This window comes from Coregonus clupeaformis, chromosome 6 (assembly GCF_020615455.1).
Source record: "Coregonus clupeaformis isolate EN_2021a chromosome 6, ASM2061545v1, whole genome shotgun sequence".
Lineage (NCBI taxonomy): Eukaryota > Metazoa > Chordata > Actinopteri > Salmoniformes > Salmonidae > Coregonus > Coregonus clupeaformis.
This window is the reverse complement of record NC_059197.1, coordinates 42,977,891-43,005,871: the sequence shown is the minus strand read 5'-3', so window position 1 is coordinate 43,005,871 and position 27,981 is coordinate 42,977,891. Positions and strand designations below refer to the sequence as shown.

At 43.4% G+C, this 27,981-nt stretch overlaps 1 protein-coding gene and 1 long non-coding RNA gene across 3 annotated transcripts in view; one reads left to right on the top strand and one right to left on the bottom strand.

Annotated features, from left to right (window-relative positions):
- The window catches only part of LOC121567400, a 35,489-nt gene extending 8,901 nt beyond the window's left edge, over positions 1-26,588 (bottom strand). The window contains exon 1 of the long non-coding RNA XR_006001104.2: positions 25,580-26,588. This is a non-coding gene — a long non-coding RNA (uncharacterized LOC121567400). The remainder of the gene's footprint in view (positions 1-25,579) is intronic.
- On the top strand, positions 1,580-19,410 carry LOC121567399 (sodium channel subunit beta-2-like). 2 transcript variants are annotated; one of them, XR_006001103.2, is made up of 6 exons: positions 1,580-1,794; positions 12,768-12,934; positions 13,661-13,871; positions 14,939-15,134; positions 16,140-16,210; positions 17,712-19,410. XR_006001103.2 is itself a non-coding variant. In XM_041877422.2 (5 exons), exons 1-5 carry the CDS (start codon positions 1,710-1,712, stop codon positions 17,737-17,739), a joined length of 687 nt encoding a protein of 228 aa, XP_041733356.1. In that variant the 5' UTR covers positions 1,580-1,709; the 3' UTR covers positions 17,740-19,410. The 2 variants fall into 2 exon arrangements, 1 of the variants encoding a protein (XP_041733356.1); XM_041877422.2 differs by lacking the exon at positions 16,140-16,210.
- Positions 26,589-27,981: the final 1,393 nt, after the last annotated feature.

The following is a 27,981-nucleotide window of genomic DNA, read 5'->3' as shown; positions in this document are numbered from 1 at the left end:
AATCCAATTTAGTTCAGCCTAATAAGCCATGAGGTCTGTTCTCCACAGGCTATGCTAAAAGATGGCCAGTGTTCATTCAAATCATGTTATACCAGTGCAAAAGCGCATTCTACCGCTGCACACTGAACTACCAACAATGCGCCTTTTAAAGGGAACTTCCCCAATGCTCACGGAGATCGCATTCATGGTAAACTCTGCAAATGTCAGCTGAAGTGTAAATTACCTTTTTAAGAGTCACCTGTGCGTCAATCTAATTAACACAATAAAATGTGTAAGTTTAAGCTAGAGATATCTGTTATTTTGCGTGGGCTGTGTCTCAATTCACCACATCAGCCTATGCCGACCTTCCACATCTGCGGTGGAAAGAGGCAGAGCTACACCGCTGTTTGTCAGAGCAGGAGACATCCCGGAAATCCATCTTCTCAATAAAACGTCTGTACGTTTGGCCTAATAACTAATACCACTCTATAGAAAGATAAGACTCACAAACAAGATGGTAGTCTCCCTTTTGCCCTATGACCCCCACAAGTGCCACAGGACTCATCTGAAGGTAACCCATACAAATGGAGGAAGTTTTCTGCCAACAAAAAAAGGGGTTAAATATGTGTTCAAAACACTCAAACTAAAACATTTCCTGAGCTTTCCTATATCTCCTAGATATAGGACAGCCACCTTAAAACTGTATTCCTTGTGATGTATTTTTTAACTGTCTTTTTATAAATGTGTTATTCAATGCATTTCTATGGGCCATAGTTGTAAAGGCCAAAGGCTTTGACTTTGAGAGGTTAAAAGGCACCTCCAACATCGCCTAAACAAGAGCAATGCATTTGTCGGATTGAATCCCGCACAGTTTCTGTCAGTGTTATTGGGTATTGTTTATGTGCATAGTAGTCCAGCTGCTCAGTTATCAATCAGGACATCAATTATTGACAAACAACATCCTTTATTTGTGAGAATTCCCAGGGTACTTCGATAAGTGGAAAATCTATATACAAATACACACACCCTATTCAAGGGCTTGATGATTAGTTGACAAGTTGAATTAGATGTGTTAATAACTGTGGAATAGGTCAAATACATGGAACGGCTGTAGGTCCCCAAGGAAAGGTTGGAAAATCCCTGGTCTAGGACACACAGAGATAATTAGAGATCAGTATAGTTGTTTCCATTAGCTAGCCTATAGCCTAGTTATATTCCATATTCATATCAATCACCTATACTGACAGCATGATACGCGCACATAGTTTACTGCATGGGAGAATGATAGTCAACACGTGATATGATTCTATTTTGAAAGGAAATACACTATTATATGATTAGGACTCAGTAGTTTATCTAAGGGCATCAGTGAATTATGAAATTCAAGTGCTTTTCCAAATGATGTTATTAAGTCGGAACTATAGATCATTGCGAGTAAATGTAATTTAATAATTGTACATAGAAATATGAAATATGAAAGGGGGAAATGGAGAGCTAGAGAGGGAGGGAGCTAACAGTAGAGGATTTTATTCAATTTCCAACCTCCCCGCCTTCTTTTGAGAGACACCCACAACCATATAATCAACTATTTCTACAGCTACAGTCACTGCCAGCCATATCATAGCACTGAAAAAATAACACAAATTGAAGATTTTTTTAAGTAAAAAGGAAGATTTGACGATATTTATATATTTTTTATATAGCGTGACGTTTTACTACAAGGAGATACAATGCATTTTACATTACAAAAGCGAAATAAGACGTGGATGCCAGCTATCAACTTGAGCATCGTGGGATTGATGGTTTATATTATGGGTAAGTAGTCTACAACAGAACCGTCTAATGTAGCAGCTGATCGATATTTGGAAAGATGAGTGACAGAGCCGCAATTTTACTATCCTGGCTCAAATGTGCACCGTTTCCTCGCGCGTTGTGTGTGTAAGTGTGCGTGAGTGTGTGTGTGTGTGTGTTTGTGTAAATGGACGAAATTGAGATATTCCTGAAATGCTGTATGATTATAGTAGGCTACCTAATTAATAGACTGGTGGCACACGAAATTCGCCGCTTGCCATCACTGTAAATTGCCAACTTCATCACCTCTAAGCAAAACACTTTCCCCTCACCATTAGCAATTCGATCTAATACATCTGTTGGTTATGTCAACAGACTCAGTCAAGGAACCAAAACTGTAGGCTAAACGATGTGCGGTTGTTTTTAATCCAGAGATAAACGCAGTGAATCACAAAAAGCATAATTCCAGTTTCCCAACGCCTGATCTATATCGAGGATACAACGATTTATTATCGGCCCACTATCTACCTATAGCTTATTCAGAATGTGTAACAGTCGTGTAAGTATCAGGCCTCAGGCAGATCCAGTGATGCTCTCTCTACTGATGCAGGTGCGGAGTGGAGTGGATGGACACTGACGCGTGGACACCGCGTATCTCCATCATCTCTGAGCTAGAGACGCATCACTAGCAACATCGACTTGCGTACAGGCAATTTGTAAACAGGCCTTGAATCTGAACGAAATTGTAGTTTCTCCTCAATTTCAAATAAAGAAATCGTCATAGTGTTTGCTTTTTTACAATAGCGGGTCGAAGCGTGACTGGCAGCTTGCTGTGCGGCGGTCGACTTGCTATGACGAAGCCTATACTGAGTTTAGCGCACTTGGCAGATACAATAACTTATTCACATTGCCTCACTAGTGTAGGCTATATTTCCCGTTTATTTACATAGCCTACACGTTATTATTCGTATCCCAAAGAGCACTCAGGTAAAGATGGATAGTGCGAGCGCTGTTTTGTGCTCAGCAGAGGCCTACTTGGCAACAGGCTACTGGTGCGTAATGACAGCTCATGAGATGAATTTCCCGATCTGTAATTTTGATGCCATGACACCATAAAGCCTATGCAGTAGCCTAAACCTTTATTTTCCACATATGCCTGTTCATATCTGTGTTATCATAATGATGTAGGATATTACAAATAAAAGGTAGGAAATATAGCATTTGCCATGCAGTGTCTATAGCCTATCACTTTCAAACTGTTGTGATGATGCAACTGTATGTGTGTGTCATCTGGTTCACACTGTCTGGTCATTGTGCAGTGTGCAGCAGAAGAGATTACTAATACCACACCAGCCTCTGATATCTTCACCATTTTAGAACAGTCATGTATTGTCATGCTGCTGCGCCTCCTAGACTTTTACACCAGAGGGAGACAGTGCCATGCTGACAGTCTACTTCATAGACCAGCAGCTATGATTTCTAGTAGGCAATGCTGGCATGCTGAGCTCACATGCATCCTCTCATACTATTTCAAGGAGCAGTTGGTAATAGTATACTTTTAGGGGCTCACAAATGCTATTTAACAACAGTAGGGATGATTGATATAGAGGACTACACTCGATGACAACCGGTTGCTGACTAACAACCAACAGTATTTGTGGTGTCCATTCGGTATTGGGATCTTTGAGTGCACGTTATAATTTCATCCACAAGGGGGCAGGATATTCCACATCCACAGCCACTGTATAGCCCACACTGTAGTCTGTACCCTACCGTGGCTATGCAGCAGTTTAGCTCGGAGCTGACAGCATTGATTTCATAGGATAGATCATACATTCTCATTCTCAGGGTGGTGCCATAAGGCTGATCCTTTTGAATGTCAGGAAGTAGAGAGTAGGAGTAGCTGCTTCATCATGGAAGGGATGCTGTAGGGTACATGATTAGATTGAGCTGTAAGCTACAGGCTACTGTGTGTAGTTTGTGATCCCATAGCCTCCTGCATAATGACCTTGCCTGTCAGCAGGTTCACTTAATATTGTGTCCTGTGTCATATCAAAGAAAAATACCTCAGCCATCAAAAGACAGAGATCCAATATATTTGACCAGTCTTGAACACTGTTACCTCCATAAAGCCAAATGTAATAACATTTTAACCACCATATTAAGGTCAGTCCCTCAGTAATGTATTATACTATATTATCCTTCCCATATTGAACTCACCAGTCATTGAGTATGCTGAGCCACTGCCCACAGCAAAACACACACAAACACACACACACACACACACATTCACACTGAACACACACAGGACCAAGGACATTGGCAGTCACTTTTATTAAAGGCTATGAATCACTGGGCAGCTAATGGGCCCAGAGGTCACGGGGGGTCAAGGTTTATGAGACGACCTGTCCATCAACCACCTGGGTCGGCCTATCCATCAGCCATTCAACACCTACCCTGTCAGCAGGCAGCCTGGGTATGAACCCTGCTGGGCTGCAATCACCCACATACAGGGTGAGACATCAAATCAAATCAAATCAAATCAAATCAAATTTTATTGGTCACATGCGCCGAATACAACAGGTGCAGACATTACAGTGAAATGCTTACTTACAGCCCTCAACCAACAGTGCATTTATTTTAAACAAAAAAAGTAAGAATAAAACAACAACAAAAAAAGTGTTGAGAAAAAAAAGAGCAGAAGTAAAATAAAGTGACAGTAGGGAGGCTATATATACAGGGGGGTACCGTTGCAGAGTCAATGTGCGGGGGCACCGGCTAGTTGAGGTAGTTGAGGTAATATGTACATGTGGGTAGAGTTAAAGTGACTATGCATAAATACTTAACAGAGTAGCAGCAGCGTAAAAGGGATGGGGTGGGGGGGCAGTGCAAATAGTCCGGGTAGCCATGATTAGCTGTTCAGGAGTCTTATGGCTTGGGGGTAGAAGCTGTTGAGAAGTCTTTTGGACCTAGACTTGGCACTCCGGTACCGCTTGCCGTGCGGTAGCAGAGAGAACAGTCTATGACTAGGGTGGCTGGAGTCTTTGACAATTTTGAGGGCCTTCCATGGGGGTGAGGTGACATCTATGCCACTGGTAGGGAAGGAGACGACAGCTTCTGGTCCAAACCAGAGCCATGTGTTTAGAGAGTTGGGCCCTTGAGGTTTCTGCATTATGATGCATTTACATAACACTTTAAAATTCTATGGCAGCCATGTTAGACTTAACGCCCCATTACTTTACATGGAGAATATTTAAGTAATGCTATGTAACTGAATGTCTCAATAAAAGCTTGCATTCTCTACCGTGCTATTAGTGTTTTGGCTAGTTTTACAGCTGCGTCTGAAATGATAGGTGTAGTAGTACAGTAATTTATCTACACTCTTAGATGAAAAAGTGCTATCTAGAACCTAAAAGGGTTATCCGGTTGTCCACATAGGAGAACCCTTTTAATAACCCTTTTTGGTTGTAGGTAGAACCATTTTGGGTTCCATGTAGAACCCTTTGCACAGAGGGTTTTACAATTAACCCAAAAGGGTTCTACGTGGAACCATAAAGGGTTCACCTGTGGGGACAGCCAAAGAACCCTTTTGGAAACCTTTTTTCTAGGAGTGTAACCTTTTTTTTGTATTTGCAATATGTGACGTTGACTGTAGAGAACAAATCATGATTGCCTGAATTTATCTTGTGTGTGTGTGTGTGTGTGTGTGTGTGTGTGTGTGTGTGTGTGTGTGTGCGCACTTATGCGTGCATAATGTGTTTGTACTTTGCGTATGAGATGAGAGAGTGCCTGATTTAGAGAATGGCATATGATGGAGAATGCAACTGTGTACGTGTCGGTGCATGTGTGTGTGCAACCATATGTATTTAGCTTATAAGGACTGCCACACAGTAATCCAATGACATTTGAAAGTAGTTTCTACAGCACTGCAGAGCACCTTGTCTTTACCTTCTCTTTTACAATGACCTTGAGCCTCCAAAAAAAGGAGCTGAGAGACAGAGAGAGGAGGGAGATCTGGGGTGTGGCGAGGGAGGGAGAGGAGAGGAAGGGAGAGTGAAGAATGAAGGAGGTAGGGAGAGGGCGATACACTGCAGTATTTCCTGCCTTGTAATAGCAGATCAAGCAGTGCAGCAAAAGCATTGGGGTGTTAAACACTATTTACATACTTGCCTTATAGGATGAGATAATCTTGCTCAGAATGCTACACATACTGTAATATTATAGTTCAATATATGTGTGTATAGGCCTATAGTTCTAGACAACGATGTTGGCATCATACATATTCTTATCTCCCAGTAACATGTACAGATAACATACATGTACATTTGTTCAAGATAGCGTTTTACTATTTTTCACATATGACCAGAGATTACCTTCAGCAGTGTAGAAGTGTGTAAAAGTTAGCGCATGGCAATGTTCATGTATGATTAACCTCAACTCATCATACATGTGCTCCCTACTGACATGATGTAACATTCCCAACCCAAGACTCTTGCATAAGAGATACAGGAAACTTTCATTGGAACCTTTAAATTACTGCAGAATCAGATGCTACTCAAGTTAGGTTAGTTAATCTCTTTGTATTAGCAGTGAGCTACAGTAGCTTCCAATTGCTTCCCATTACATTGGGGATGTAGACTTTGAGCATCATTAAGACATGGCAGCTGACTAAGTATGGATGGGATTAGCTGATTGTGTTTGTATATTAAAGGATGTGATGGACATACTGTAAAGTAACCCCCTCCTCAGTGTGGGAATGTACTCACCCTATAGATGCACAAGATACAGTACAAATGTAGGATCTTAATTTGATCACGCTTTTGTTGCTGAGTGCTGACTCTGCAAGTACATGTGCTGTGTGTGTGTGTGTATGTGTGTGTGTGTGTGTGACGTACAGCGTGTGCATATGTTTTGTCAATGTGTAGGTATGGGTCTATATGTGAGCATATATGTGTATTTGTGTGTGGAGGGTGTGTGTCATGTTTGTATATATATTGTGGGATGTCAGCCTATTTGTCCCTTCCTCCCTCCTCTCTAAGCAGGTGCTGTGCTGCAGTACTTCCAGAGGACACCTGATTCAGAGAGAGGAAGGGAGGGAGGGAGAGAGAGAGGATAGGGAGGAAGTGAGGGAGCCGAGGGACAGGACACTAACTGCACCACTACAGCACACAAACAGAGAGAGAGAGAGAGAGAGAGAGAGAGAGAGAGAGAGAGAGAGAGAGAAGGATAGGAGGGTGTGAGAAGAGGGACTATCTGCTGCAGAGACCCGGTACGATGAAGAGTGATTGCAGCTGTAGTGGGAACTTGTCCAGGAACACAAAACTCGGCAGACTGCAGAGGGAACGAATGGTGCAGAGCCAACACACCCATCCCACCCCGGCCATCACGCACGTGCTTGCACTCACTAACAGCCACACTCAGACCAATACACACACATCCCACTGAGGCACTCACAGAACACACGCACACACAGGGCCGGTGTTATGGGTGGGCCTTAGGGGGCCCTTCCATACCTCCTTGCCCGTCCAAAAAATATATAGAAATATTGATAATTTATTTGACCGAGACGTGCGCTGACAGAAAGATGATCTCAGATAAACCATCCGAGCGAGCAAAACAGCACCCCTTTGTCTCAGTATGTATAGACCATGTAGTTGATGCTGTCTGGACCAAAAGAGTATGGCATGTCATACTATTTCTGTCCAGATGGTATCAGATACATGGGCTACGTATAGGAAGACAGAGGGGCGCTGTTTTGCTCATTCGGATGCTTTCTCCGATGAGAGAGTTTCAGCAGAAAGGAAGAGGTGCTCACTCTCGCCAAAATCTATCCAGAATAAGCCCAATGCATTTCTATGGGCATAATATGCAGACCTAAGCTTGTCGCCTGCCTGCCAGCCTTTGGGACAATGAGCTTCTTGTCATTATATACAGATCTCTGGTTTCAGCCTCTTGCGAATGGGAAAGGAAAGTTGGCGGGTGCACAGTGCACTGTTAGGATGCTGGCTTCCCCTAAAGTAAATGTATGTTTTGCCCTAATTACATAATTACTCCTGTCTAAATAAAAACATGTAAAATACTTCACCAGGGATCTGTCACGCCCTGGCTCTGGGGACTTTTATATGTTGAGCCAGGGTGTTAGTTCTATGTTTCGTTTTCTATGTTCTTGTTCTAGTTTATGTGTTTCTATGTTGGCCGGGGTGGTTCCCAATTAGAGACAGCTGTGGCTCGTTGTCTCTGATTGGGAACCATACTTAGGCAGCCTGTTGTGCACTTGTCTTTTGTGGGATCTTGTTCCGTGTAGGTTTGTGTTTATGACCGAGGACTTCACGTATCGTTTATTGTTTTGGTTCGTTGTGTGTACACTAATAAAAGATGTACGCATTTCACGCTGCGCCTTGGTCCACTCATTACGACGATCGTGACAGAAGATCCCACCATAAAAGGACCAAGCAGCGTGCCATCAGGAGGAGTTGGCAATGTCCCAGGTGGGCCAATGGTGGTCTTGGGAGGACATATTCGCGGGCAGAGGGCCATGGGCTAAAGTAAAGGCCCAGGCAGGAGAGGAGAAACGGCGGCAACCGTGCCGACGACGGACACGCCAGAGGCAACCCCAAGTAATTATTTTGGGGGGGGCACACGGCGTGGACGACGGGGCTGCTGGAGGCAGCTACAGGGCGCATCAGCGATCTTGGAGAGGAGGCCACCAGGTTTGGGGGGCTGGAAGGGTGGTTGGCGGAGCCTAGAGGTAGAGCAGAGCCAACTCCCCCTACTCAGACTGGGCAGGTTCCGGGTTATGCGGAGCTGCGTACTGTGCCGCGAGTGTTCCGGCACAGTCCTGTACATCCTGTGCTAGCACCACGCACGTGTCGTGCTAAGGTGGGCATGCAGCCAGGACGGAGTATGCCGGCTCAACGCTCGTGGCCTCCAGTACCCCTCCTCGGTCCCGGATATCCTGCGCCAGTGCCACGTGCTGTAGTGCCAGTACGAGTGCACAGCCCTGTACGTCCTGTGCTGATGCCTCACACAGAGTGTGTGGAAATAGGCATTCAGCCAGGACGGGTTGTGTCAGCTCTCCGCTCGAGACCTCCAGTCCGTCTCCACAGTCCAGCCCGGCCTGTTCCTGTCCCTCACGCCAGCCCAGTCCGGCCTGTTCCAGCTCCCCGCACCAAGCCAGTGGTGCGCGTCGTCAGCCCGGTCCGGCCCGTTCCTGCTCCCCGCACTAAGCCAGTGGTGCGCGTCGTCAGCCCGGTCCGGCCCGTTCCTGCTCCCCACACCAAGCCAGTGGTGCGCGTCGTCAGCCCGGTCCGGCCTGTTCCTACTCCCCGCACCAAGCCAGTGGTGCGCGTCGTCAGCCCGGTCCGGCCCGTTCCTGCTCCCCGCACCAAGCCAGTGGTGCGCGTCGCCACCCCGGTCCGGCCTGTTCCTGCTCCCCTCACCAAGCCAGTGGTGCGCGTCGTCAGTCCTGGTCAGGCACCGGTCAGCTGCCCCACACCGGAGCCTGAGCAATCCGCTCCACCGGTGTCCAGTCCAGCTCCGGCCAGCGGGGCCAGACCAGACCAGGGGCGCTACGGGGGGGTAGCGAGAGAGTGGTGGTCACGCCCGGAGACGGATCCGCCTCCGAGGCGGAATGCCCACCCGGCCCCTCCCCTGTTGGGTTTGGTTGGCGCGGTCGCAGTCCGCGCCTTTGGGGGGTACTGTCACGCCCTGGCTCTGGTGACTTTTATATGTTGAGCCAGGGTGTTAGTTTCTATGTGTTAGTTTCTGGGTGTTAGGTTCTATGTTTCGTTTTCTATGTTCTTGTTCTAGTTTCTGTGTTTCTATGTTGGCCGGGGTGGTTCCCAATTAGAGACAGCTGTGGCTCGTTGTCTCTGATTGGGAACCATACTTAGGCAGCCTGTTGTGTCTTTTGTGGGATCTTGTTCCGTGTAGGTTTGTGTTTATGACCGTGGACTTCACGTTTCGTTTTGTTGTATTGTGCAAAGTACGCATTAAAAGATGTACGCATTTCACGCTGCGCCTTGGTCCACTCATTACGACGATCGTGACAGGATCATAACTTAGCCACAGAGGATCATTAGCTTCTTTTAAAAAAAAACTGTGGATTGTTTCAAATCACAAGTGTGTAGGCTTATGCCTATTTGGGAAGCCCATAATTTGGGCAGCGCGCTTGGCAATAGGTCTAGCTGATTTGGTTGCGACTGTCAGTGAAAAGCATCTAAAATATGTGTGAAGATAATGTGTCTTGAGAATAATTTCAAATGTTGCAACAAGAAGAAGGGGAGGGGTGTGTGGCAAAGATATGGCACATCTCTCTCCAGAATGCATGCACTCAGCTCTCCAGAATGCCCTCAGCTGTCTCCCGCCAATTCATGCGCATTCATTGTGTGAATTGTTTGCCCTTTGATTGTATATTTTTGTTTATTCCCCATTACATATGTCACCAGTAGGCATAGTAAATGTACTGTTAATCCTCCGTCATTTGGTTACATTAATTTCTGTTAATGCATGTATTAATTACAGTAATTTGCCTGGCCTGCTGCGTGCAAATGTAGGAAAATGCCCATTTGGCAATGTCTGATTTCTGATTGTCTTAACTCACCACGTCCACCATTAATAAGCTGAGCTTCTCAGTCATTTTTTATTCACGTCACACATTGTCAACAACGTCTGTTTTTTTAACATCCATTTCGAATGATAGTTCCTCAGTATTTGAAAAATATTTCCAACACTCCTGGCCTCGATAATCATCAAGCCTTGGTGTGAAAGAGCAAAATATCATGATCTGATGATTCCATATATCCAGTGGATACTACATAAAAACAGCTGTCTGTCCCATGCTCATTGGAATGGGAAACTCTGAGGGCCTGGAATAGGCTAGTTGATACAATGTTACAAGTATGGCCAGATCCAGTTGATGATTTGATACAATGTTGCACTTCACTAGCAATAGCTCAAGTCAAAGGGAGGCAGAGTAGAGAGATGCATGTGATTGAAAGAACCGTAATTTTCATCAGGATATTTTCTACTGTTTTTATTTGTCAGCTTATGTATTTTACTTAGTAGACAATGGAAGTTATAGGCCTACTGCTGCATTGGCCTATAGGCTTTCTTTGAGTTATATGCGCTAATTTCTTTAGCCACCAATGGACCACAGTGTATCAGTGTCCAAATGGTAGAGGCTGGTGCTCACGCCTTAGTTGAATTTTTACTTTTAGATGTTTATAATTTTACTTCAGATTTTTATGATTAACCACGTGACAATGATTTTGAGAAACAAAATGTTATTATTGAAATGCTAAGCTGAGCTTCTCCGTAATATTTTCTTTACCTCACACATTGGAAACAAAGTCTGTTTTTTTTACATCCATTGCAAATGATAGTTCCTCAGTATTTGAAAAATCTTTCCAACACTCCTGGCCTCGATAATCACCAAGCCTCGGTGTGAAAGAGCAAAATATCATGATCTGATGATTCCATATATCCAGTGGATACTACATAAAAACAGCTGTCTGTCCCATGCTCATTGGAATGGGAAACTCTGAGGGCCTGGAATAGGCTAGTTGATACAATGTTACAAGTATGGCCAGATCCAGTTGATGATTTGATACAATGTTGCACTTCACCAGCAATAGCTCAAGTCAAAGGGAGGCGGAGTAGAGAGATGCATGTGATTGAAAGAACCGTAATTTTCATCAGGATATTTTCTACTGTTTTTATTTGTCAGCTTATGTATTTTACTTAGTAGACAATGGAAGTTATAGGCCTACTGCTGCATTGGCCTATAGGCTTTCTTTGAGTTATATGCGCTAATTTCTTTAGCCACCAATGGACCACAGTGTATCAGTGTCCAAATGGTAGAGGCTGGTGCTCACGCCTTAGTTGAATTTTTACTTTTAGATGTTTATAATTTTACTTCAGATTTGTATGATTAACCACGTGACAATGGTTTTGAGAAACAAAATGTTATTATTGAAATGCTAAGCTGAGCTTCTCCGTAATATTTTCTTTACCTCACACATTGTAAACAAAGTCTGTTTTTTACATCCATTGCAAATGATACTTCCTCAGTATTTGAAAAATCTTTCCAACACAAGCGTGTGCACACAGGAGATCCTGTGAAAAAACTTGCCCCTTCCAACTGATTCATTCTGGCACCTGCCCTGCACAAACACACACACACACACACATACACAGAAACAAACAGATGTGCAAATGTTCACATGCCTAACTGATACTGTGATTGTCATCATATGCAGTTCACAGACACAACGCTATAGGCACACACAGGTATATAGCACAGTTCTGCCTCAATGCCTCAATGAGTTATGTATTCAGGAGATTCTTTTTCTGCAGCTTTAGCCAATGCTCTTGCGTAAGCCATCGCCGCAATAAACGGCAATACGCAAACAATGATTTCCATTATAAATAATGAGTGGAACGATTACAGGGCAGAATTAACGGGCAGAATTCCTCTGTTCTTACAGCTGAACCGCTGCTTCAACCGCCCTGGCTGTTCAAATTGCTGTCTAAGCGTTCGTTCACATGCAGCTCCTTCAGTATGGTTCAGGGAGTGCTGTACAGGGTGTGTCTAGAGCTGCGTTAAGAGTAACCGGTGCAGGAGTGAGTCACTGTGTGCCTACCGAGATGTTAACTACAGTACGGTTCTGTGCTGCGCAATGCATCCCAGGTTGTGCGGACTGTTAGCATCCATAACACTACTGCTAAAGCAGTATTCTAATACTACTATCACCTTCTGCTAATGGTGGTCACTTTACCGAGGATTTCACTGACCCAGAAAAAATGAACTTTTGAAATACATACTGTAGCAGTTTGTTTATGTGATGATCACCATACATATGTGTATAATCAGAATGATCTTTCTCGTGAATGAACTCACTCCTTCCTATAGAACAGTAAACAACAAAATCCATACTTCCATGTGTAGCAGATCTATGTGTTTCTTAACCAATCCCCTCCATCCCTCCCTCCCCCAGCCTGCCCTGCGTCCAGTATGGATGTCCTGGTCCATAACCAGATCAACGTCCTGAACGGCACCATGGTGAGGATCCAGTGCATCTTCACCTCCTGCTACAAGATGGATGTCAACAAGTTTGCCATGAACTGGACCTACCAGGAGAACACCAACGAGACTGAGGAGATGGTGAGAAACCAGACTGTGTGTTTGCCCTTGTCTTGTGTCAATGTCAGGCCGATGCATGGGGTCCATTTTAGGACACCCTCAGTCTCAGATTGACTCAAGGAAGGTGAGGACTGACTCAAGGAGGGGTAAAATGTAAGGCTAAAATGGACACCATACCCCTGGCTCTTTCTTCACTCTGCCATGATATACAGTCCAATTCATCTTGTTGTTTATTTTGCGTACTCCATCCTCCTTACGTTTCCTGTGTCAACTCCCTCTCCGCTCTCTCTCTATCTACTTTTTTAAAAGCCATGCTTTCTCCAACTATTTTATTTATTTAGCCAGGATAGTCTACAGGTGTAGGATCTTAATTTGACCAGTATTGTCGTAGCAAAATAATCCTGCCGCAACAGGATTTGAACGTTTAGTCCATAATGTTGATTTCATCAGTGGTTAGGCTATGAGCTGGACAAAAGTAGGCTACAGTACATGAAAAGTGCAGTACTGTTAATATAACCGTGTGTTACTGTGGGTTTTCAGTGAATGTATGTAAATCACGAAGCGCATCTGCATTTCCAGCAGTGCAGGAAAATTCTCAGTAATAAAAGAGTGATCAAATTAAGATCCTACATCTGTACTCAGTAACAATTGCCACTGTTTTCCAGAGAGTCCTGGGTTCAATAAAAACTACATGTTTCCTGTCTATCTTTCTGCTAATCCCCCTCTTCCTCCTCCTCTCTCCTCCAGTTCATGACCTATAAGAAGGGGATGATGCCCCTGCGGACAGACCGGTTCAGTGACCGGGTGCAGTTTGTGGGTAACCTGGAAAAGAACGACTTGTCCATCACCCTCTCTGATGTCCAGCTGTCGGACGAGGGCGTCTATAACTGCTATGTCCGCAACCCCCCTGACCGGATCCAGGGCCACGGAATCATCAACATGTTTGTCGTCACAGAACGTAAGAGCAGGGGGCAAGAAGAGGGACAGGGAGCAAGTTACTTCGCCTGAAAATACATGATCTAACTGATTGATAGTTGGTATTTAGCAGTCATAAAAGTATGCCTTATTTATTTGAAGAACTACTAAAATTGTGATTTTGGCAGACCGCATAGGCAGCAGCTCTATAGAGATGAGACCATGACTTGGAATGAAATAATAAAGTCATCAAATAAAACAAATATTTTATTAAAGTAAAGTAATGTGAATAAATTATGGTTAATAAGTGATAAGCAGAAATGGGCAGTCACTACCATCATGGGACTTGTATTAATTGTTTTATTCAGTGTTGTTACAGCATTCAACCCACATAAAGCATAGTGTGTTTAATGTAAAAATAAATATCGAAACCTAAATTGAAAAACGTGATTAAAAAAATTATAGAACTGAAACCGAACCGACCTCAAAAAGCACTAATCGCTCAGCTCTAATCTGTGGTCAACTGGTCCATCCATCCATCCATACCAGCCCATCCCCTGCATGCAATTAATTAATGTGCCCTGGCCTTGCCATTCATCCATTTATCAATCCATTCACTCATCAATCCATCCCATCATCCTTCAGTTCCTCATCTGGTTGTGTGTCTGTTCTCCCTTGGTCTCAGTCTCAACCTTCCTTCAGCCCAGGACGTGATGACTCAACACTACACAGCTTTTTACTTATTGATGGGCGTGCCAACCCAGCTCACCTCAGAATCATTGCCTCTCACAAATGCTGGTCTCACACATACACACTTTTACACACACACACACACACACACACACACACACACACACACACACACACACACACACACACACACACACACACACACACATATACATACATACATACAAACATAAAAGGCTATTTCAGCAATGCTATCCTGGTTTTTCATATCCTCCCACTGTGGTTTACATTTTCAAACTTACAAATTAATCAGCACTTTGTCAACTATACACTATCTACAGAACTTATATTGATCCTTCTGGGTTTTCTCTCACCTCCTTCTCCTCTCCTCCTCTTCCCTCCTACTCTCCCCCTCCACAGTGCCTCCCCCGCGGGACTCGACCATAGCGGTGGCGATCGGGGCGTCAGTCGGCGGTGCGCTGGCTGTACTCATCCTGTCCATGGTGGTGGTGAAGTGTATACGGCGCCACAAGAAACAGGAGCTCATCTCTGACGAGCAGAAGATGGAAGAAGAGGGCAAGCTGGATGCAGAGGGGGGCACCGAGGAGGGAACCAAGTGAGAACCCCCCTTTGTTTTGACTTTCTCTTTAAGTCATGTCTTCTTCTTTAGCCATCCTCCTCTAAACATATATCTCTTCCTCGATACCTCTACAGACGTAGGATCTTAATTTGAGCCAATTTGCTACAGCAGGAAAATAATCCTGCAGCAACAGGAAATGTGAATTATTATGTGTATTATAATTAATGGAAATGTTTCTGGGGTTTTATATATTTGTAAGGGAAAATCAAGTCTGACATTTCTAAGTGGAAATTACAAACTTCAGAAACCTTTTTAAACCTCAAATAGAGTACTAGTGTACCAAGATCCTACATCTGTATATTGCTTTACTCTATGACTCTTTCTCAAGGTTGTGAAATGATAATAATGTGTCCCCTGATTAATTAACACTATCCTCCTCTTTCTTTTCTCTTTGCTGTTTGTCCTCTCTCTCTCTCTCTCTCTCTCTCTCTCTCTCTCTCTCTCTCTCTCTCTCTCTCTCTCTCTCTCTCTCTCTCTCTCTCTCTCTCTCTCTCTCTCTCTCTCTCTCTCTCGTCTTCTGTCATCTACTTGAAGCAATGCTCTTGAGGCAAAACCGGAGAGTCTTAAAATCTACTTCAATTACCTTTCTCTTTCAGCTGTACATACTGTAGTATGTGCACTGATGGGGTGGTCCGTCATTTATACCTAACAAGTCACAACATTTTGGAATAACCCCAAAACGTCACAAAATATACATGTTATGGAAACACATGCCAGAAAGATGTCCGGTGTAAAGTATAAGTGGATTCATACATTTCTCTTAAAACCACCCTGAACAAAGCTGACAAATATCTCCTCTTCCCCTTCTTTTATTCTTCTTGTTTTATTTGCGTGTTGAATGTGTGTTCCTGCGGGTATGTGTGTTTGCGTTTTTATGTGTGTTCTTGTGTGTGTGTGTGTGTGTGTGTGTGTGTGTGTGTGTGTGTGTGTGTGTGTGTGTGTGTGTGTGTATGTGTATGTGTGTAAATTGCCATGAGCCAGGCAGCTATAACCGGCCTGCATGGTCCTGGAGGCCCAAGGTTCGCGGGAGCCCCACCCCCTCCCTCACGCTGGTAACAATCTGTGATTGGTGTTTTGTGCTGGTCATGTGACCCCAGTTAGCCAAGAAGAAGTGGCCACTTATGGCCTTCTTCCCCAAACCTTGCTCTTCATCCCTCTCTCTCGTTACCATGGTGATGGAAACTTCCAATTCTGTTTGATATTTAACTATGAGGCTCTGTCCTGACAATCTCAAAATAATAGTCTGTCCTTGGCTCATTTCCTGTATGACCACTGATGTGAAAGGACGATAGATTAAAACAATGTGCTGTCGTCTCATGTATCAGTGGTCATGAAGGACAGGAGACATGGAAAGGACTGTTGAGACACAGGCTCACTCTCAACCTCTGTCCTGATCTCATCCAGTAGAATGGTCAATCTTATCCAACCTTTCCCCCTCTGGTCTGCTCTCTCTTCTACCTTCAACCTCTACCTGGTTGTCTCTCTTCCAGGACTTAAATCTGATCAGTTCTGATTCTGAATGCCTGTAGGGCTCAATCCTAACTTCAGATACAAACACAGAAGTTGTCTGCACAAATCTGTCAACATGATTCATGGGGAAGGAAAAGTTATGTGCTCACTGTATCTCAAGTAAAATGTTGTCCATTACTTTTCACTCATGTGTTTGTTTGACCTGACACATGGCTGTAGACTCCACCATGCAAGGTTCCAGGATGAATTTGGGTTCCACTTTATTTGGATAGTCCAGATTTTCATGGTCATAATATCAACAAACTGTCTGTTGATAAGCAACTGCTTGCTAAGGCTAAGGTTAGGGCTAGGATTAGGGTAAGTGTTAAGTTTAGGGTCACGATAAGAGTTAAGGTTAGGGTTATAAATAGGGTTAGGGTTAGTAGATAGTTAGTTGAAATGTTACTGATAGTCTGTAGAGCATCTACAAAGGGACTATCCAAATTCGTGTGTCATAGCTTTTTTTGGAGGCTATAGAGGTCTACAGCCATGTCTCAGGGCAATGTGTTTGTGTGTTTTTACTGGGTTTTGAGTTACTAGTATCTAACCTGTTTTCCACACTAACTCTATCAGTGATCCACCCCTGCGTGTTTCTGCACAGTACCTCCATTGCTGTGTTTGCATTGTGGTCCTAGCCAATGTGCTGTGGTGATGGGTGTGTGTGGTGCAGTCTGCGTTTGGTGTATGAGATTGTACAAATCAGTACATGTCCCAACATTGCCCCCTGATCCTACAGTGGGATATAAATACTGTACATCAACAATAGCATGGAAATCAGATTAAAAACAAGTCCGGTTGGCAAGACAACCAGTGCCTACTTTATAAAGCACTGACCTAGATGTTTAAACTATCTTGTCTTCTACTCTCATGTGACTTTCATTCTGTGGGACATCGTTTTATTGTGTTGATCTTAGGGGTGTTGTTTCCTTGTTTATGTTCAGTAGCTGGATTTGATGTACTATATGTATTGTATCGCTGAGCTCATATATATCTCTGCTCTCTTCTTTCCCTGCCTCTCTGCTTCCGATTAACCATAATCTTCAGAAAAGCATTCCTGCCTGAAGACGTATAGTGACCCTTGCTTGAATCCTCGTCCAGCATCTGCCTCACCCTACGCCCCCTCCCTCCCTCCTCTTGTCCAGCCAAACAAGATTGCCGTTATGGGAATCCCCAGCCACCAGCCACGCCACCCACGCCACAACTTCCTCTATCTTCAGTCGGCCATCTTATCTCCTCTCTTCTGTGGCGGGAAGCCACATAAGGTGGAGGAGACTAGGGGACAGCAGCCTCCAAACGACATTCCTCTTTCCCCTTTTTCTCTCGCTTCTCTCTTAAGATACAGATGTAGGATCTTAATTTGATCACCATGTTGCAGGAGAACTTTCCTGCAATGCAGGACATTTAAAATGTCTACTGTATGTGAGGTTTAAAAATGCTTCTGAAGTTTGTAATTTCCACTTAGAAATTTCAGACCTGATTTTCCCTTACGTAAAATGTATCAACTCCTAGAAACATATCAATTAATTATAATCCACATAATAATTCACATTTCCTGTAGCTGCCGGATTATTTTCCTGCTGTAGCAAACTGGCTCAAATTAAGATCCTACATATGTAGAGTAAATAGATGGTTTGACAGCCGTCATTAGTAGGAACGATCCTGCTCTCTCTCTCTCTCTCTCTCTCTCTCTCTCTCTCTCTCTCTCTCTCTCTCTTCTCAAATATTTTCTTGTTCTATCACATTACTTAGTGATGCATAATGGCTGGGGCAAAAAAAGTTCCCTGTTCTTTCTGACAACTACTGTGTTCGTCCAAATGACAACCTTTCTGTATGAGAATGGTGTGGATGGATTCTTGGCTGTGTGTGTTCGTTTTTATGTACAGGGTATAAGCTTGTGAATGACTACGAGCAGTGTGGGTGTATACACGTGTGTGAATATGTGTGTGTGTGTGTGTGTGTTTGAGAATGTGTTTGAGTGTCCTTAGAGTGTCCGAGTGTCTTTTCTTCAAACTCAGACCCCTGAATGGAGAAGCCAGGGATGATTTTATCAGTAGTTAACTCTTCTGAACCCTTGCTTCACCTCCAATATGATATTTTTGCCTGTGTTGCTTGCTCATACATCGAAACGACACACATTTGTATTGTTATAAACTAATTTAGTACTATATCATACATTAGCATGACATTTTTTGAACACATTATGACGGGCACAATTTTGCGTACAATGGATGGATAATTAATTTGTTGGTCTGTTGGTCTGTGATGAAATAGTAACATTGTACAAAAAGTGCAATCCCCAAATTATGTCCCCCTTTTGTCCACCTGCAGGTACCCTTACACAACACCTGAATGTCCGCCCTCAGTTGGTCGTTGACACTCAAATGAGCACACAGACACATTGACTATACGTGATCCAACACATAAGCTTTGAACACCACATACAGCCACGTAGCTGTTTTGCACATCAGAAGAGGCCTACACATACACACAAGCTGAGCACTTTCAGGGAAAACAGAAAAAAGTAAAGAGTAACATTTATATCAGATACATATATTTATACGTTTTAACCAAATACCAAGCTGTACTCTAGAGGTGTGCTTTGATTACTGTCGCTATTTAGGTGTGGTCCTCACTGTCTTAAACTATCAATGTTTGAATGTATGGGACCTCTCTCCTCTGAGGTACAGTGAGGGAAAAAAGTATTTGATCCCCTGCTGATTTTGTGCGTTTGCCCACTGACAAAAAAATTATCAGTCTATAATTTTAATGGTAGGTTTATTTGAAAAGTGAGAGACAGAATAACAACAAAAAAATGTGTCACACATGTCAAAAATGTTATAAATTGCTTTGCATTTTAATGAGGGAAATAAGTATTTGACCTCCTCTCAATCAGAAAGATTTCTGGCTCCCAGGTGTCTTTTATACAGGTAACGAGCTGAGATTAGGAGCACACTCTTAAAGGGAGTGCTCCTAATCTCAGTTTGTTACCTGTATAAAAGACACCTGTCCACAGAAGCAATCAATCAATCAGATTCCAAACTCTCCACCATGGCCAAGACCAAAGAGCTCTCCAAGGATGTCAGGGACAAGATTGTAGACCTACACAAGGCTGGAATGGGCTACAAGACCATGGCCAAGCAGCTTGGTGAGAAGGTGACAACAGTTGGTGCGATTATTCGCAAATGGAAGAAACACAAAATAACTGTCAATCTCCCTCGGCCTGGGGCTCCATGCAAGATCTCACCTCGTGGAGTTGCAATGATCATGAGGAATCAGCCCAGAACTACACAGGACGATCTTGTCAATGATCTCAAGGCAGCTGGGACCATAGTCACCAAGAAAACAATTGGTAACACACTACGCCGTGAAGGACTGAAATCCTGCAGCGCCCGCAAGGTCCCCCTGCTCAAGAAAGCACATATACAGGCCCGTCTGAAGTTTGCCAATGAACATCTGAATGATTCAGAGGAGAACTGGGTGAAAGTGTTGTGGTCAGATGAGACCAAAATCGAGCTCTTTGGCATCAACTCAACTCGCCGTGTTTGGAGGAGGAGGAATGATGTCTATGACCCCAAGAGCACCATCCCCACCGTCAAACATGGAGGTGGAAACATTATGCTTTTGGGGTGTTTTTCTGCTAAGGGGACAGGACAACTTCACCGCATCAAAGGAACGATGGACGGGGCCATGTACCGTCAAATCTTGGGTGAGAACCTCCTTCCCTCAGCCAGGGCATTGAAAATAGGTTGTGGATGGGTATTCCAGCATGACAATGACCCAAAATACACGGCCAAGGCAACAAAGGAGTGGCTCAAGAAGTAGCACATTAAGGTCCTGGAGTGGCCTAGCCAGTCTCCAGACCTTAATCCCACAGAAAATCTGTGGAGGGAGCTGAATGTTCGAGTTGCCAAACGTCAGCCTCGAAACCTTAATGACTTGGAGAAGATCTGCAAAGAGGAGTGGGACAAAATCCCTCCTGAGATGTGTGCAAACCTGGTGGCCAACTACAAGAAACGTCTGACCTCTGTGATTGCCAACAAGGGTTTTGCCACCAAGTACTAAGTCATGTTTTGCAGAGGGGTCAAATACTTATTTCCCTCATTAAAATGCAAAGCAATTTATAACATTTTTGACATGCGTTTTTCTGGATTTTGTTGTTGTTATTCTGTCTCTCACTGTTCAAATAAACCTACCATTAAAATGATAGACTGATCATGTCTTTGTCAGTGGGCAAACATACAAAATCAGCAGGGGATCAAATACTTTTTTCCCTCACTGTAATTGATCTTGGATGTTCTTTGGATGTTACATATTTAGCTATATTAGTATTACACTTGTTGTGAATGTATTTGGGAGACAACGTGAGATGTCCAAGTTGAAGTAACAATTACTTTTGAAATTAATATACAATCAAATCATTCCACTTTCCACCCATTGAATTTCAAACTACCTTCACAGATGTAGGGCTTAAAACACATTATCATAAGAGCATTATAATGTATGTAAGTCTGTGAAGGATCACAAAAAGTATCCAAAATCACAGATAAACTGTGGAGTTGCTAAACAATATCACAACCGTAAAATAGTAACATTATTTATTTTAGTCAATATTTGTAATATTATATCTTCATTTGCTCCATGTGTCTAAAAGTCTTGGCTTTGTATTTTTAAACAGACAGTGTTGAGGGAGCAGATAGCCTATGGGAGTGTGGATGTAGTTTGGCAGAATATGTCTCTGGTATTGTCTGATGTGGTTTAAAGGCCTAAAGCCAGGGGCCACACTGATTATGTGCCCAGGAGTGCCCTACCTCATCAGGAGACACTCTCTACCTGTCTCTGCAATGGGCACTCCATTCATAGGCTGCTTTACGTTAGTCACTGCCAAAGCTTGTTTATTTTTTCAATTTTTTTTCGTATTATTTGTCAGATCCTATCCGTTCTAGTTTAGATTTTATTTGATTGAGTATTGTATTTTGATATCGTTGAATTCTGTACCACATAGTCATGTAATTAGTACTTTATGCCGTGACTTTGTGGATGTTCTAGTTGACATTGTTGTAGCCATCATTACTTGGTCTTTGGCAAGTTGGCCTGAGTTTGGGAAGCTCACATTTGAAAGATCATTCATTAAACAGTGGAACGTTGACGCTGATCTCCACCTGTAGGGTGTACACGCTCCCCTTCTAAAATTACTTAATGACTAATATGTATTAATTAAACGTATGTGCAATTGTGATTGTGGTGTAAATCAGTGTGTAGGGAGTCTGAGACATCAGCTAGGTTAGAAATAAGTCTGGGAAGCTTGTTGCCACAACCAGGGACTATAACGCTAAGTCACAATCAGACTTGATTTCCAAAGTAATGATGGTATCTCAAGAATTTAAAATAATAATAATTTAGATTGTACTGTATTTTATACACGAACACACACACTGACACACAATGCTACCAATGGGTAGGGGACAAAGCACATGTTCTAAAAAAATTTATACAAATAATGTAGCCTAATGAAATAAACATGACCTCCATTTCCCGTGTCACTCACTCTGACATCTCCGCTGGAGTCCTGAATGCTGGGATAGCTAGCTGGGATAGTGGAGGTCCCAGAGTTTTGCGTTTGCCTGTCTGTCTCTATGTGATCATGCATGTTTTTGCTGCAGTGTTCCTCTGTGACGCATGGCTCTAACCAGGCCCTCTCGCACCGAACACCAGAAATGCTTGCACTGCACTGTGTCTCTAGGAATGAGCTGTAATCGTTATTGTATTTTGAAATAAAAATGAGTATAGAAATATTACAGTGTGCATTTTATTGTCAGCAATTTTTTTTTTACTAACCCCCTGCCAAATGAGCTCTAAAACTTCCCCGTGGAATTACTACTGGTGAGAAGCAGTGATTAATGATAGCAGTTGAAGGTTGGAGGCTGTAAGGCTGGGTTATGGCCAATGCACCAGTGTGCTGTGTGTAGCTACTACCGTGGGGCAGCACAATAGCAACATCCAAAGACTTAATCTTGCTGTGTAAAAAGAAAAACAGCAACTCAAGCTGCAGATAGATTTTCTCTCTCTCTCGCTCTACACTTCCTTTTTTCTCTCCCTCTGGCTCTCTTAAAGTGAGACAAATAGAGAGAGGAAGGTCAGCCTTTCTGCTGGAGCCTAGAGAAGAATGGAGGGGGGAAGGATGAGGGAGAGTGGAGGAGAGGATGGGAGGATGAATATGTTTAAAAAATGTGGTGCAGGTATCTGGGTCTCAGTGGGAGTGTTCTTAATAAATGGGCCTGTCGGGGTTAAGATGACAGCAAGGTCAAAAGGACACTGCAGAGTGTGGCGTGATAAGCCAACAGAGGGGTCTCCGGCACAGACAGGACTGAAGGTGACACACACATGCAAATTAATGCTCACAAACTCAGTTATAGACACACACACACTCTGTTGCACATGTAAAATCCTACTCAGACATGCTAGGTCAAAAATGTCGCAGTTGCTGTCAAGTGCCAGCAATTCTGTCACCTCAGCCATTTGCGCTCGAGTCAGTTAGGTATAGGTGTGTGTGTGCGTGTGCGTGTGTGTGTGCGTGTGTGTGTTGGAGGTGTGTATTTTTGGAAGGAGAGGGAGCTGCCAACACTAAAAGCTGGAGTATTTTGCCAGGAGTGCATTACTGAAACAGTTAAAACTCCTAAATAGCCGTCAGTAAATCTGATCTCAGAAAACCCTAACCAAGCTATTCATTAATTTCTCTATTGGGATCTTCACTGCATTACATAACACACAATACTTCTAATTCCTCCAGCTCTCCAGTCCTCAGCTCTTAAGTCATCATCCCACTGGGGTTATTCTCTCTTCCCTTTAAAAAACCTCCTCTCAATTCCGGGAAATCCTGATCAAAAGAAATAGAGTTTATCTGAAATCGTGCTCCCTCTCTAAAATCTATATTTAGTTCATGTTTGTCATACCGATTATAAAAGACATACCTCAGCAGAACTGGGTCTGATGAGAGCCACATATTGAATAATAAGCCCAATGGTGAATTTCAATGATTCTTTTCACAAACTGAAAAATAGATGTACTTTTCGGTCTGAGGAAAGTAGTATTTCCTTGAAGGTTATATATAATACTTTCAAACCACTCTTGAGAAATACTAACAGTGAGCATCACTAAATGTAAAAAAAAAAGACAAAAAATGTAATAGTTATGAACTTACCCAAACATGCAGCGACAGATACATTACTGTTGTTTCTCAGTGCTAGACAAGATTAGTCTTACCCACTTGAGAAAACTCCATGTTGTGGCCTATTGATAGGTTCAGCTCTTTTGTGCATTACTGACCATGAAAATAGCCAACCCCACATGAGTCCTAGCCTCCTCTTCCCCAGAGTACCAAGGCCCTGGGCAGGTCTGAGAAAGCCTCCCTAGAGAACATGGTGGTGGATGCTGGAACTCTATCGGGATGAGGATACATCCCTGCTGGACCCCAGCCATTTAACAAAGGCATCTGGCTGCAGCGTTGAAGCAAAACCAGCAACCTGGACTTCCAAACACCTCAGAATGATACTGTTAACTGCTTTAAAACAACCACATGTCAGTGTATCTTTACTTGTCTATCTTGATGATTGTGGTGTTGTCAAATTGTTAGTGGGTTAGCCATCAATACACATAATAACTTACCCATCACAAGCGTAAAAACTTGACTCCGCCATGATGACATGACAAGACAACTAGTGGTAAATCCTGTTTCGCAAAAAAAGTTATGTCTACAGAGGACTCCCCAAAATGCATTGTGTCCATGCAAATATTGCCAATTGTAACGGATCATGTCCATCAGATAAACAAGCTGTGACTCCTACAGCCCAGATGTTTTAATTTAGTGCTACACCAAGATAGATCAAACATGTTTATCCTGGCATCAATCAGGCACCAATCAGGTAATATACGTCAGTCAAATCATCAGATCATCATCGGTACATCATCGGTAAAAAAAATTCATGGTGATGTCTTACAGTAGCCCATTAAAATCATGGAGTTATTTCATCTCTGACATACTGTACTCCATTTCTCTACAACAGTTATACTGACTCCAACTTCTAAATACACCAACATGAACACTGCAGTCCATCTCACTGAACAGTAAGTTTGCGAAGCTCTTAGTAGTCATAAATGTCAATCTCACTTGAGACAGGTCTTTTCAATTATGTATGCCACAAACAGGTTATCGGCTGAAAGCAGTTTACATACACTATGTAATAACATTCCATGCAGTCTTTAATTATCCTACATAAAAACCACGCAGTGCTGAAAATTAAGATATTGAAGTTGTCTTGAGAGGTCACCTGAGAGGATTCAGTTTACAATTACTTACCGTAAGAATACATTTTTACATTTTAGTCACTTAGCAGACGCTCTTATCCGGAGCGACTTACAGTTAGTGAGTGCAAACATTTTTCATACTTTTTTCATTAATACAAAGTTTAATGTATCGTGTATGTTATTTTAATGATTCTTAAAATATTGTAGTTGTTGTAGCAAATTATGCTTGTTCTCAAATATATATATATATATTTTTGCCTAATTCACGACGTGCAATACTGCCCATTAAACGGATAACTGCAATAAACAAGTAATGCCTCTGTCAGAACTTATAGGTACACACAGTATCGGTCCTTAGACAATGACATCACTGCCAGCCGTAACAAAAGAATATACAATTTGGACAAACTACCTCCCGAACCTGTCATTATTTAATTTTACTCTACACGAACAGCAATCACCCATACAAATAAACACACATTTGATTACCATCACCTGATGCAAAATACTGAACATAAAGTAGTATAACTATAATTAGGGATATGTGGCTACAACATTTCACCAGCGCCACAACATAGTGGTTCAAAACTTCAGACAGGATGGTCACTCACCTTGTCAAGGTCCCCGTGGCAGAAAACAAAGAAATACAAGTATTTCTGTCAACAACTGACTCCCCACATGCAAAACAAAGAGTAAAAGAAGGTGCAAAAATTAGAACTACGGCCCACCCTATTCTCATCCATGTCCTCGCATGTAGGCCTTACTCTGAGCACTGTACATTCACCGGCTGCTAAGAGCAAGAGAGCGCGTGTGTGTGTGATAGAGAGCGGGAGGGGGAGAAGCAGAGGGTGGACGGGAGGGAGGCAGGGAGAGAGGGATGGTGAGGGAGGGAGGGGGAGCAGCTCTGTCCTCCTGGCCTTTCTCTGTCTCGCTGAGTTCTTACTGGGATGGCTAAGGTCACATTCTTAAATCTCAGGTAGGTGAGGCTCGATGCACCGTTTGACCTTCTCAAAGGGAGGGGATATAGTGAAGGCAGAGAACGAGAGGGAAGGAATGATAGAACGAGAGAGACTAAGGAGAGTGAATGCTAGGTCAGTGCTGAGCATTCTATATGCGTAGATGTCTCTGAAGACTTTACCTCCTCTGTCTTCCCTCCAGCTGTCCTCCAATCCTGTCCTCCCTCGCTTCTCCTCCCCTCCCTTCTGCATCCCTCTGCTGCTCAACCCTCCCCTCCTCTCTCACTCTGCCAAATAGTTTTGCTTCATCATGCTCCTCTCAGTTACAGTAGTACAGAGAAGCAGTCACTTTCTTGTCCCTCCAACCACTTCATGTTGTTCCATCCATAGAATTACAGCTAGTAATTTCATAGGATCACTATGGTTCCCTCTCCTCAGCACCCATAGCGTTACTCTTTGCTGTGTCTCAAGGTGAGGGGCATCTCTATGCATTTCTTTCTCATACTCCATAGGGCTCCATTGTGTGCTTCAGAAATCCAAATGTTCCGTTTGTTCCGTACAGCGCACAATGACAGAGTTCAGAATCCGTGTAGTCTGCATTGTTTTCCTTGCTCCTAGTCATGGGCACTATAGCTACGAGGGCATGTATCATCCACTATAGCCACTCTCTTCACTGTCCGTTCCCCCAAATGTCCTCTTTTCATTTATACCCCCCGCCACACGCCATGGTCTCACCTATCCCGTCCCGACCGTCCGACTCCCCTCCCTCCTTCTCCCCTTCTCCCATATCTCTCTCAGTTGATAGCAGTCACACCCGCACTCCTTCCTCGGCCCAGCCTTATGCTGCAGACGACATTATGGGAATTGCTTCCTTGCCCATGATGCTGCAATATGTAGCCCAAGGTCACATCGTCCTGAACTCAGAAGGACTGCGTGTGTGTGTGTCTGTATGTCAGTGCTCGTGTGTGTGTGTGTGTGTGTGTGTGTGTGTGCGTGTGTGTGCGTGCGTGTGTTGGCTTTGTCTATATGTACATGTGTACGTGCGCATGTGTTTTATGTGTGTTGGGTGGGAAGGTGTAGAATCATGAATCCATCAATACAGCACTGTAACTGCCTCAGTAAAGATGTAAATATCAAACCACAGGCTATATAATTCAATGAACACACAGAATTTTGCTCTGTTATAGGACTGCACCTTTCTCTATATATTAATAATCAAAAGATTAATTTACAAACAAATTATGGAGTCACGTTCTTCGGGAGACCCCTGCATTGCGTGCCACACACACATGCACCCAAGCACGCATGCGCACTCACAAACACACACACACACACACACACACTTCCCATGCCAGGGTGACAGCTGTTCTCAGATCAAGGTTTACATCATGTTGAATGACAAGCATCCATCCCATCATATAGAGCAGCTCACACACACACAACTTTATACACTCAATAGTATTGGTCGGAAGGACTGAATTGTAGTGTACAATATGGGAGTGTCTTTATCAAAGTGGGGGATGTTCAGCTACAAATTGCTTCATATTTAGCGCTTTTGTTGGAATCTTCATTTACATAACCATTGGCCCTTGCCCCTCTGGATTCTGTCACATGAACCCTCATAGGTAAATCACAGTGACCTTTATTAAGGGGTCTCTATACCTCTCACCTTGCAGCGCCCCTCATCTCCACACCCCTACACACCCACATAGTTCCCCCCCAGGCATCAAGCGCCCACCACCATGGGAATAGGTCACCCGACACCTACTCCCATTCAACCGGTGACAGATGGTGGAGGCCACGCTTTCAGGGCCCTCAATCATATGGGTGACAGGGTTAGGGTGGGGGTGGGGGTGTGAGAGAGGCAGAGAGCGAGGCGTGGTGAGTCAAGATCAAAGCAACATGTACAGGACATTCTGCTATTTTCTGATTTAATCAGTATTTGGAGAGTTTGTTGATAGAGTGAAAAGCATTTGTGATAAAGTACGGACAATGTTGTTGCAGAAACAGCAGATGCGACAGAGATGTTTTAGCAGCGTTATAAATACCCATACAAT

Coding starts and splice junctions, on each gene's coding strand:
- LOC121567399 (XM_041877422.2), top strand. CDS start 1,710: ATGCATTTTACATTACAAAAGCGAAATAAGACGTGGATGCCAGCTATC. Junction 13,872..14,938: donor CATGTTTGTCGTCACAGAAC/GTAAGAGCAGGG, acceptor CCCCCTCCACAG/TGCCTCCCCCGCGGGACTCG. Junction 15,135..17,711: donor GGCACCGAGGAGGGAACCAA/GTGAGAACCCCC, acceptor CATAATCTTCAG/AAAAGCATTCCTGCCTGAAG.